Source organism: Acyrthosiphon pisum, chromosome X (assembly GCF_005508785.2).
Source record: "Acyrthosiphon pisum isolate AL4f chromosome X, pea_aphid_22Mar2018_4r6ur, whole genome shotgun sequence".
Taxonomy (NCBI): domain Eukaryota; kingdom Metazoa; phylum Arthropoda; class Insecta; order Hemiptera; family Aphididae; genus Acyrthosiphon; species Acyrthosiphon pisum.
The window spans coordinates 25,464,690-25,475,087 of record NC_042493.1 but is presented as its reverse complement, the minus strand read 5'-3'; the positions used below and the strand labels follow the sequence as shown (position 1 = coordinate 25,475,087).

General features: G+C 29.6%; 1 protein-coding gene across 1 annotated transcript in view; it reads right to left on the bottom strand.

The window, feature by feature from the left end:
- LOC100161144 (leucine-rich repeats and immunoglobulin-like domains protein 3) overlaps window positions 1-3,822 on the bottom strand; it is a 7,474-nt gene extending 3,652 nt beyond the window's left edge. The window contains exons 1-2 of the mRNA XM_008190340.3: window positions 3,203-3,822; window positions 1,733-1,804 (exon numbers count right to left, since the gene is read on the bottom strand). Of these exons, the coding sequence (XP_008188562.1) occupies window positions 1,733-1,804; window positions 3,203-3,372 (242 nt within the window). The 5' untranslated portion in view covers window positions 3,373-3,822. The remainder of the gene's footprint in view (window positions 1-1,732; window positions 1,805-3,202) is intronic.
- Between the last annotated feature and the right edge of the window lie 6,576 nt (window positions 3,823-10,398).

The window sequence follows — 10,398 nt, the reverse complement described above, 5'->3', positions numbered from 1 at the left end:
TTTTTAATTAATCAAAATTAAAATATACCTAACCAATGTCATATAGTTTTGGCATGTGGCTTAGGTCTACTTTTTTGTGTAGCAACTGTCACTTGAAACTTCAGCCAAAACAATTAAAATCATAGTCTTTAAATAATTACTAAAATTACTTAAAATGTATATTAGTACAATAATTTAAATTTCTTAATTTGGTTTTGGCATAAAGGCTTTAGATTTTGTTAAATAAATTTAATATGTGTATAATATTATCTATATTAAGTTAATATCTAATGCTTTTAAAATGTCTGATATATAATTATGTATTATTGTTTAGACATGTTATATTTAACTATGAAAGAAAAAAGACTGTTGTGCAAAAAATGAATTATAAAATGTAAATTATTGTATAAACATTTAGTATTTACCCTAAGCAACTACAATAATTTTTTAAATATTGGTCTGAACTAGGAACAGACCTTAGAACAACCTGATTATTTTAGATGAAAATTCAATAGAAAATTTAGGATTTAATTTTTGTACTAGGTAGATAACTTGATTTTTTATTGAACATGTCCCTCATATTTAGTATCAAATCAAGTATTTGTAACAGTTCTTATCATTATTAATTTAGATACTTTTAAAAATTATATTATTTTATTCATCAAAATATATTCAGAATAGAAAATATAGTTGTGATGCACTAAAATACATTTTTTTTTTCACTTTTGACTTAAGTCATTCCTATATACTGGGTAGTATTTACTGTACTTTTGCCATAGTCAGTTAAAGTTAAAAATTTGACAAAATTAATCAAAATCTCGATAATATGCAAACTATTTTGTAATTAGAAATTTATAAAATGTTCAGTTTTAATAGCTAAGAACTTAAAATTTAAAACAAGGTTTTTTTTATAAGTAGTTCATACTATTACTGAAAAATCTAAAAAAATATACAAACACAGTTTTTTTATTATAGATATTTGTTCAAGTTCAGGTTTGGACAAAATTAGATATTTAAACGATGAATAACCGTTGAAATTTAAAAATGATATTATAATATAGGCTAACGATAAAATAATAAATATCTATATTATAGTAGCATTAGTCACTATGTTACACTTTGTTCATTTACTTGTCACACATTGACAAGTCACCAAAATACCATCATATTGTCATTTGCCTAGATGTAATAATAGTTTATCTAATTTTGTTAAATTATTGATATTCAAAATAAATTAGAAACAAAATATCATTAGCTAGTTGTTATGCAATAAGTACACTTCAAATTCAAATATAAAAATAAGTTTGCTATATAAAGATAAAACATTATTATTAATACCTTTAAAGCCTTTATATTGAATTTATAGTATTTAATTTATATTTTCTATTTAGAATTTTATAAAATTGTAAATCTGTATCATAATATTCATAATAAACAATAATAACAGGTATAAAATTTAATTACTGTAGAACACCTATTATCCGAATGAACAAAAAAAAATAATATATAGGTATATATTTATATATTATATATAAATCATTCCATACAATTATTATCGAATATCACCACTGCGTTGGTATTTTGGTATGAATAAATGTTAATAAATTATCTGGATATTTGTGTATCCGGACCAACCTTGAAATTAATTTGTCCGAATAATTGGCGTTCTACTGTACTAGAGTAATTACCTAAATTGTTACCAAATAAAATAATACATTACCTAATTTAAATAGTTTTAATATTGATTACTTACAATGTTGTTAGAAATAGGTAACTATTAGTATCGATTGCCAAACTTCCATCAATCTTATTAACACTCAAATCCCTAAAAATAAAAATATAAAATTTAACTATTGAAAAAATATAGGTATCTAGATTAGTTTTTCAATGATTACCTAAATTAACTAAATTTATGTACTATATCTAGAAAAATCATTTTAGTTAATTTAATTTGATTTAATGCTATAATTTTAAGTAAAACCAAAATTCTCGGGCAGATTAGGTTGCATTTAGTTTAGATTATTATAAAAAGTTATAGGCTAGGAACAGATTTTACTGCTATACATCAACTGTAGGAATATTTAACATTATTATAAATCTTTCTAGAAAGTACTCTTATTCTCAGTAAAATTGTCTTATGTTAAATAGAAACACTGATTTTTGTTATCATATATAGAGAATATTTTTTATCCATTTAGATTTAGTATTAGTATGTTTTAAAAAAAAAAATGTTTAGGTATCTTTTAGCTATAAAATGTACATAGGTAGGTTGGGAAGTTTAATAAATTGTATCTTACCATCTTACTTTTTTCAAGTAATACTATTATAAAAATTAGGTAATATTTAAATTTTAAATAGTGGCTCTCATTTGGTCAACTTTAAATTCGGACTTTGGAGTCATAGTTGTGAAGTCAAAATTACTTTTCAATGTAATTTATAAAAAAATTCAGTTATTTATTTATTACAATTTTTACGGGACAAGCCCTTTAAACCTGGTACAATATCTACTACTACTAGTACCTATTAAACTAATAACTTTTAAAATTTAATTTAGTACATTTGGTTCATAGGGAAACAATATTAAGTACCTAGGTAATATGCAGTGCCGCAACTACACCAATTTGGGCCCGTGTGTAAAAAAAATGAATGGGCCCCCCCCACTCTTAAAAATTGAAAAATTAACCTATTGAGTATTGTACAATTAATTTTTTCAAATGTGAAAACATACTTATGAATTTTGAGTTTTCTCTCATACAAAATAATGTTAACGAAACGCGTAAACACACTCACACTAAATTGGTCAAATTGAGCGTTTCTTCGCATGACGCACTTCAATCAATTGCAATATAACTATTATTAATTTCGGTTATACGGGCCGCAAAAGAAACGTTGATGTATGATAATGTTGTGTAAACAAAATCTATTGTTTAATCTTGTTCAATCATTAATAATAATTATTATAACAAAATGGTTTTATTTTTTTTTTCTATACATTTTTAAATTTTTATCATTGCCCCCCCCCCTCCCCCCATTATGGGTTGGGGCCCTGGGCCCGTGTGTTTGACACACACAACACACCCGGTTATTGCGGCACTGGTAATATGCTATTGGACTGTAGTCATAATAAATGTGATTTCGAAAAAGCAAGTACATTTTTATAGTTTACACAGACGATGGATTATGGACAAATGACTAAGTACTGATTGGAAATTTGGTTACTTACAAAGTTTCCATCCATTGAGGCAACCCTTCTGGAAATGTGTTAAGCATTGTTTTGCTACAGTCGACATACGTGCCGAGACATTCACATCTCTTGGGACAGTCCTTTTTGGCATTGCAAATTAAGACTTCGTAGAAAAGAGTCGACACCAACAACAAGTATGCGATCAACATGATCGTATCAAACAGTTATGCTACACAAAACGATTGTAGTCTCAAATGAACGGATGCTGCAAAAACTGTAAGCACTAATTGTCTATCTTCGGCCCATCTTCCGCATTCAACACGTTAACAGCGCAGCATAATGATGAATAATTCTGACACTTCATGTCGACTACCTATTCGAGGGATCCATATTTTTTTGTTCACATCGCGAGTGTACAAACACGGACAAAAGAAAACAAACTCCCGAGATAATATTCAATGCGCGTGGAAGACGTTATCCAAGTACGCCTACATCATTCGAATATCTAATCGTCATTCGCGTCAGCAGGAAGGGAATAAACGAACGAAGCACCAGCTACCTAAAGCGGCAACAACCTACTAAAAACAGTAAGCACATCAGCCACGGTAATGACTAATGAGAGAATGAACCGTTATCACTAATTCTTAAACGGCGTTGATAGTGGTTTTTTTTTTTTTGTTGTTGTTGTTTAAATTTAAATAATATACTGTAGCCTGTGGGTTTTGTCAAGGACCTTCTATACACAGTTACCATTGGTGGGCGGGCCCGTTCGCACCGTACACGAGAAACTCTACACCGGAGGCTGCCGACCGACGCGACACCGACGTCGTGCCGACTGCCGAACTGTATAATAATATTTAATATTATATACCTATAATATACCTAATCTACTAATATATTATTATTATTATTATTAACAAAATTATTATTATTATTATAATGCCACGATGTGCGTATCCGGTGTTTCGATTTACCATTTACGAATTTGTTGGCCAGCAGTAGACACTTTTTTGAAAGATATTTCTATGGCGTCACTTCTAAGAGCACGATATAAATATATCATAATAGATATACCTAATGACTTCAAGACTCATTAATCATTATGATCTATTGGATATCATCATGCTTAGACATTTCCGTACCAAACGCATCCACAATAATATTATATTTTATCATAAGCACTAATACATATCTACATAATATACAAATATATGAGTGTTGTACTGCAGAGTACAGTAAGCGTAGGTTTTTATAAACATTTTCACTTGCTTGACGATGAGTCGAAACTCGAAAAATTCCTTTTCAAAATCAGATACCTACAGCTTGTGTAGCAGTGGTAGGTATAGGATAATAATAATATATAGGTATATACCTACTTTGTTGGTAGGAGTGGTGGCGGTTATGTAAATATAATGGTGTTACTGAATGAATCACTGTGTGAACCCACCCACCCACGTACCAACAATAAAAGATGTTGCACCTGTTGCCCTGTGACCTGCTGTATTATGATCGTCACCTGCGTCCTGCACATAATATTATAATATATATATATATAATAAAATATGTGTATAAGAGAGAGTTGGACACGCACAGACGGCAGTTGTTGAACACAATAAATACCTACTTATATTATACGAAGACTGCTTGGTTAGTGTGACAACCAGGCATTATTCTGATTTAGGCGGCATGCACAGTACCGATTTTTTTGTTGTTGTGCAGCTACATATTCATGTATACAATATTCATGTCTGGCCGGGACAATAAAATGTACCTACAGATTTGAATATTATTAACGATCCTGCAGCTTTTGTCCAGATTTTGTGATTTCAATGTAATCTTAACTTCTGTAATTTATCACAAAAATATTTAAAATACAAATATTTTATTTTATTAGCATTTATCATATTTTCTTTTACTTTATTTTAATTTTGTAGGAAGACACAAGGCTGTCCTAATAAGGAATTTATTTATTTATTTGGCGATACCTGAACCTCTTTTACAAAAAAAAAATAAAACATATCTGGTCACTTTATACTTGATATGAATCATAATGTTGATACCAGGTCCGCTAAAAATAATAAATACCCAATGCAATGGCCTCATAAAACAGGCACAAGAAATCCAATATAAATTCATCGGTACAAAAATATTAAATTTAATACCAAAACACCTACACACATTAACTTTACATAGGTTTAAGATAGACTTTAAGAAATGGCTTCTATATGAATTCAACACTGACCTATTATTATAACTTACCTTTTTTAATTGTTTGTTAAATTTATATTTTATTATTCAATTACTATTTTTATACTTCTTATTATTTATACTCTAATTATTAGAATTTTTCAGGATTATATATCATATATTTTTTTATTTACGTTTAGTTTTAATGTTTCACTAGATATACTCATATTTTACTTAGTCTTATATAATTAATAATTTTTATAAAACAATACAACATGTAAATTACACACTACTAATGATTACACTCATGTACACATAATAACTCCTGGGCCTCCACACGAGAATGCTCAGTGAGGCCCAGTATTCTTATCTTGAGAAATAAATTAATAATAATAATAATATGTTCATTGCCATAACGGGATGTTTACATACATGACACTAATTGACAAATTGTATGTAAGAAGTAATTATTAAATGAAAAGATACCACGCCACCACGGGCTAGGTACTTCACGTACATGGGCAGTTACCAGCCAGACAGGGGGCATATCCGCATAGGTAATATCCTAGCACTGGTGAATCAGTACGCCATCAGTGATGGCCCATCACAATTCACGGGGCACAGATGAGGATTTGGCATTTACGACGCATGGAGACCGTTTCTTATTAGTATCGAAAGTAGCAAAATGTATTATAACGAATGTCACGGATTATTAGATATTCTTATTAAACAGTAGATAAACGTTACGGTCCTCCATGAACTCGTACATTTTTATGGATACAAATGAATTTAACTATATTTAAAAACATGTTAACTGCATCGTGATACTCTATTGAAGGTGGGCAAGTAAATGAAAATAATTAATTTCAGCCAAGTTAAGTAAGAGAACATAAGATCGATAATAAGTGAAACGTTTAATAAAGTCAATAAATATAATTTAACAAATATACATTTAAGGTAATATTATATTATGCCTAATATACTAAAATATATCTATACTATAAAATTATAATATATCAAAAAAAAAAAAATAAATAAAATGCTTATATTATTATGATATACCTATTGGGATATTTTTATTTTAATATTAATATTTACGTATAAAGCCATAAAAACGTAAAATGTCAAAATATGGTTAACTTGATTGGATTATTTTTAAATCAACTGAGAAAAACTAAGTTATTTTAAATGTCTAGTTAAGCGTATAAGTTGATTTAAAAATGAACTAACTAGTTAATGCCCTTATGTCTATTGATATGACATTGTAAAAATCAATACATGTAGAAATTATTTTAAATCACTGGACCAATTAATTAGTACGTAGGTAGTTACTTATTAAAAATAATAATACAAATAAATAGGAAAGTAGGTACATACTAATATATTATTAAATTAATAATATTATGTTCAAATTATGTAGTACCTACGTAACTACAAGTTACAACGTATGATTATTGAGGCGGGCAACCAGTGCACGATTACAGCTGCAATGTGTGAATTATAAAATAAGTATACAACGAATACGTCTGACGGGGCCTTCGCGGTGAGAGGGTGGCAATGAAAGACATACCATACACAAAAGAATCCGCGAGAGTATTTTCAGATTTTTTTGTCACCGAGTCCTGGAACACCTGTCTACAGACTGATGAGTCGAGTAGGTACCTACAACCTACATACAATTTTTAAACTCGAGTGACGTGAAGTTTATATATATGAATATACGGAGTACCTAACTTAACTATGTGACTATATGAATTGTACCTATATAGTATGAATATGACTAAAAAATATTACATCACATTTGAACTATTTCGAACTTAGTTTTTTTTTAATAATGTTATTGTCACTGAAATAATAGAAGTTTATTTTAATAGGTATATAAAATATTATATTGGTAATCTACTATTGCCTTATCCTCACGTACCTATTTCCAATACAAAATACCTATAGGTATACGTATAATATTTACTATTGTTTATTGATCGAGAACGCAGCAATATAATATTATAGTGTTGACAATACTCAACGATAACTGGAAACATTCAAATATACTTAAATTCAATATCTCAACGCCGTCACGCCGAGTTGTACAATATTGTAATCGTCATTTATATTGTTCATAAAAAATGCAAAAAATACCTATAATTCCTAAAATTGTAATATTCGCAATAACCAACCATATCAAGACAATAATTCCGAATTCGCAAAGAAATGTGTCCATGCGTCAGCTTCAATTTATAATCAAATTTATCACTCACCAGTTACCGTGTACTACAATTACACAGCGTATAATTCCACCGGTCGGCTTGCATTTTCCGTTGCTAATGAAAACGCGACGTATTACGTCCTTCATATAGTAAAGCTGCTCCGATATAAATCTTTTCATGTTTAATTCGACGGAAAACGCTGCGGAATACGCCATGTATACGCCCCGGCCTAAAGGAGACACCCAGGTGGCAGACGTTAACAAAAATAATAGAATAGTCATAGGTGTCATATTCCAAGCTAACGTCTTATACGATGCCGGTTATAGTACTAAATGTAGGTAACATCGTTGCCTGTATAGCTGTATAAGTCATTTCCATTTCCCAGTAATATAATAATTGTTATAAACAGGCAATAAGTTTAATTTAAATTTTAAACTAACATATTAAGTACAGTGTTGTAGTAGTAAGTAGGTAGGTAGGTTAGGTACTAAGTTGTTCTCTGTCCTCAAATATAATATGTATCCTATTAATAAATAATAAATATGCCTTGACCTAAGACATACGGATTTTTCTTCTATAAAATACTTAAGTATACGCTCCACCTGTGTAAACATACGTAACTTCAGAAGCTTTTTTTAAAAGTAGAAGTGAGCGATACTCATAAAGCTACACAGGTGCATAGTTAAGGGGGAATATTATAAAAAAAATAACAACCTTAATGTTCAAAATAAAATATAGTTCTATACCTAATACATAGATGGTTACATACTGATATTTATATTAAATCATGGCTATATTGTAATTTATTTGTGATACAAATTTTATTATATTGGTAAATTTTTTTTTTTAAACGCGGTGTCGATGACCGGAGGAGGAACCGCTGTTGGTATTGCTTCTCCTCCGGCCGCCATCGTTTATTGTTGCAAGCAAAATATTTTATTTTAATTTGTTAGGTTGCAGCCCCGCTACCTGGCGGACTTTTCTTAGCGTATGCTATAGTAGTATAGTGTATATATTGTGTCCACCAGGGAGCAGCGTTCGGAGGGCTTACAATCAAAAATACAAATTGCTTAGGGCGACGGAAGGCTTGAGTCATTGCCTCCTGAGTCTTCGTGACCAGGCTTTCGCCAGCCGGTCTAGACGACTCGTACAGGAAAAGGGGAGGGATGTCTGACGGAAGGCCCCCGTCACCTTCCCTCGGCCGCCTGCCATGCTGTCTCATGTTATTATATTGGTATCTGTATACAGGTATATTATAAAGAAACACGATTTAAACGGTAAAGTTTGAGCCAACGGGTTTTATTAAAAAAACAATGCATGCAATTGAGCAAGTACTAATTGTTAGTGTCTTGATGAACTATAAAATCACGGTTACAATTGAATAACTCTACGCGTATATTGTTTATTAAATCAATTGAACAATAAAATATATAGGTGGGTAATACCTACCTATAAACACTTAACAGTCCTGGTTGTTATTAAGATGATTTAATTCATTGAAACTATATAGGTACCTATTAGGTACAATATAATTTATACTATCAAGTATCAGGTTCAAGTGTTCAACTTAAGTACTCGCTGTCATAACACTGCACCTTACAGTTATTATAATTTATTTATATATTTACCAAGGTAATCGCCATAATTGGCTCAAGAACATTGCTGCAGCAATATAAAATATTTAAAATCATTCATAAGTAAATATTTTTACAAAACTGTTTATAAGATAATACTACATAAAATAAAACTAATACGAAGCTTAAATTATATTGTAACATTGCTTATACACTTGTTAACAGTAAATGCGTATTTTGTAATTGAAAAAAGTCCAATCAGGACTTTGTTCGGTGGGTTTTTAAGTGGGAAGAATTTAAGTTTGGGAATTATTTATTATATTTTATGGAAATATGGTGACAAAAGTCAGTGGAGGTGGCCATTCATGGATCTAGAAATAAAAAAAGCGGGGGGGGGGGGGGGCTAGATGAAAATTAAAAGTCTCAAAATCCCCAATAGCCCCGCCCCGCCTGGAGCGGCTGGAGGTGGCTAAGCCATCTTTTCTGATGTTTACAAACAACTCATAAAAATCGATGAAGTCGCTCTATACCGGGGTAGGTGTCGAGTATATCTGGAGTCAATTTCTACATATAATGGATGTGTTGAATTTTAATTCAATGATAAATCATAGCATAGGTATGAAAAAAATTCTGAGCAGAGACAGTCTACCTAATTTCTACTAAATTTATAATAATTATAATATTTATAATAGGTATTTATCATTGATTATTTATGTTGATATTATAAACAATTTATTTTACTATTAGGAATATTGTATAAACACTTAAAATGTATTAATCTAAGTATTTTGAAAATGTCTTGCGTATGCTAAATATAATACTATAGGTATAATTTCAAGTCTCTATGAACATATTTGAACGAAATTCCAATAAAATAACTAAAATCGTTATTATTTGTTTATTAAAAAATTTTGTATTTTGGCCTGTAATCTGTATTTTCAATTTTTATGACTGAGCCTAAAAATTAAAAAAAAACATAAAAAAATCGAAAATTCGACAAGCCTATAAATAGCTTAAATTAGTCTAAATATTTTAAAAAATGAATTGAGTATAGATAATTTTAATTTAAGTAAAAGTAGAATTTTTAAAGCTTCTATGAAGAGTATTAATTATTGAGTTAGTTATATTATAATGTAATTATTAATTATAATTGTTATTATACTATATTAGGGTGCTATGGGATACACAACAAAAAAATTTATAAAGAAATAAGGCTATTGATGTATATTATTTAATAGTCATATAGATAAATGTATGTCTTAAGAAG